The 1,450-nt window shown below is 33.1% G+C and overlaps 1 protein-coding gene across 2 annotated transcripts in view; it reads left to right on the top strand.

Annotated features, from left to right (window-relative positions):
• LOC115222878 (LIM domain transcription factor LMO4.1) overlaps nucleotides 1–754 on the top strand; it is a 47,747-nt gene extending 46,993 nt beyond the window's left edge. For both annotated transcript variants that reach the window (XM_036511822.1, XM_029793254.2), the window contains exon 3: nucleotides 1–754. This exon is cut by the window's left edge and continues 73 nt beyond it. In XM_036511822.1, coding sequence (XP_036367715.1) covers nucleotides 1–186 — 186 coding nt within the window. In that variant the 3' untranslated portion in view covers nucleotides 187–754.
• Nucleotides 755–1,450: the final 696 nt, after the last annotated feature.

Below are 1,450 nucleotides of genomic sequence, written 5' to 3'. Positions count from 1 at the left end.
CAAGGGAACGTTTACCACTTGAAATGCTTCACGTGCGTCACATGTCATAACCAACTGGTGACGGGGGATCGATTCAGCATCGTGAACGGTAACCTGGTGTGCGAACAGGACTATCCGAAAGTCTTAAAAGGACATGTACAGTTACCGAACAGGAACAATCATAAAGTTGGCTGGATACATTCTTAGAATCACCTATCACTTATTGATGATAATTCTAATTAATAATAATAATTATTATAATTATAATAATGGGGAGGGTTTCATTTATTACCACAAGGGTGACAGATTAGTGGACACGAGGATAATAATTATTATTATTCATAAAATTTATTAAAAAGAATTATAATGAAGAAAACAAAACTAAGCAAAAACAATTCAGATAAAATATTACTAAATAACAACAAAAAAAACTATTATTAATGCTGATGATTATGATTATCATTGTGATGATGTTGATTAAAAAATATGGAGGACAAATTGGCGATAATTCGTTGGAGCACAGTGTAAAGCACTTTGCATGAAGCCGTGTCTATGTGAGTAGCGCCCGTGTGTTTTGTGTGCGTGTATGTGTGTGTTTGTTTGTTTGTTTTACTGTTGCTCATTAACGCATTGCCATAATTCGACGACTGAATGAAACGTAGCTTCATTCAAGAAAGAACACTAAGAAAAAAAAAAGATCTTTAACTTACAAAAAAAAACAAAACAAAGGCAAACGAAAATGAAGAAAAAACAATTAAAAACTCAAGTCATGGACTTGATTAATAATAAACAGCGAATAGGAAATCTAAAAGAAAGAAAGAAACAAGACGAACACGAAAAATGCAACTGACCTACCTGCATATATACATACGCGCATTTGTACACACACATACGTACAAACGATGGCATTTTTTTTTTTACGCATGCACCCAGACAAATCAAAAATACAAACGCATCTTTACTCATAGATTTGCAGTCATTTACATATTTGAAATTATATTTAAGCGAAGAAAAAGTGTAAAATAGAATCACGATAGAGAGCCGCATTTTGGAAGAGTCATACTGTTTATATACTTTACAACAAACATGTTGAAAGTGAGAATCTATTCAGTAGGTGAGTAGGTCTACAGAGAACGAATTCTCACCAGAATCTAGTGAAAAGATTATTGCTCATTCTGGTTAATGGTGCTGAATTAAGGGACTAAAGACAATATTTAATTAATCCTTGTCCATCTTGATAGTTAAATCTAGTCAATGGAGCAATCTGTTAAGTTATAAGATACACAATAGATAAATAAACATCTAATTTTTGATTTAGAGCTGAGCAACGGACTGGATCAGCTTCTTATATTGTAGAATATTCGAGTGATCGTTGCTGATCCCCATTTAAATCAAGTGGCTGGATTAATTCTCTTAACTACAAAATATTCGACTGACTTTGAGCATATGACGTCTAGAGTTCAGTCGAATT

This window comes from Octopus sinensis, linkage group LG21 (assembly GCF_006345805.1).
Source record: "Octopus sinensis linkage group LG21, ASM634580v1, whole genome shotgun sequence".
NCBI lineage: Eukaryota > Metazoa > Mollusca > Cephalopoda > Octopoda > Octopodidae > Octopus > Octopus sinensis.
Note: the sequence above shows the minus strand (reverse complement) of the source record. Positions and strands in the feature narration are given on the sequence as shown.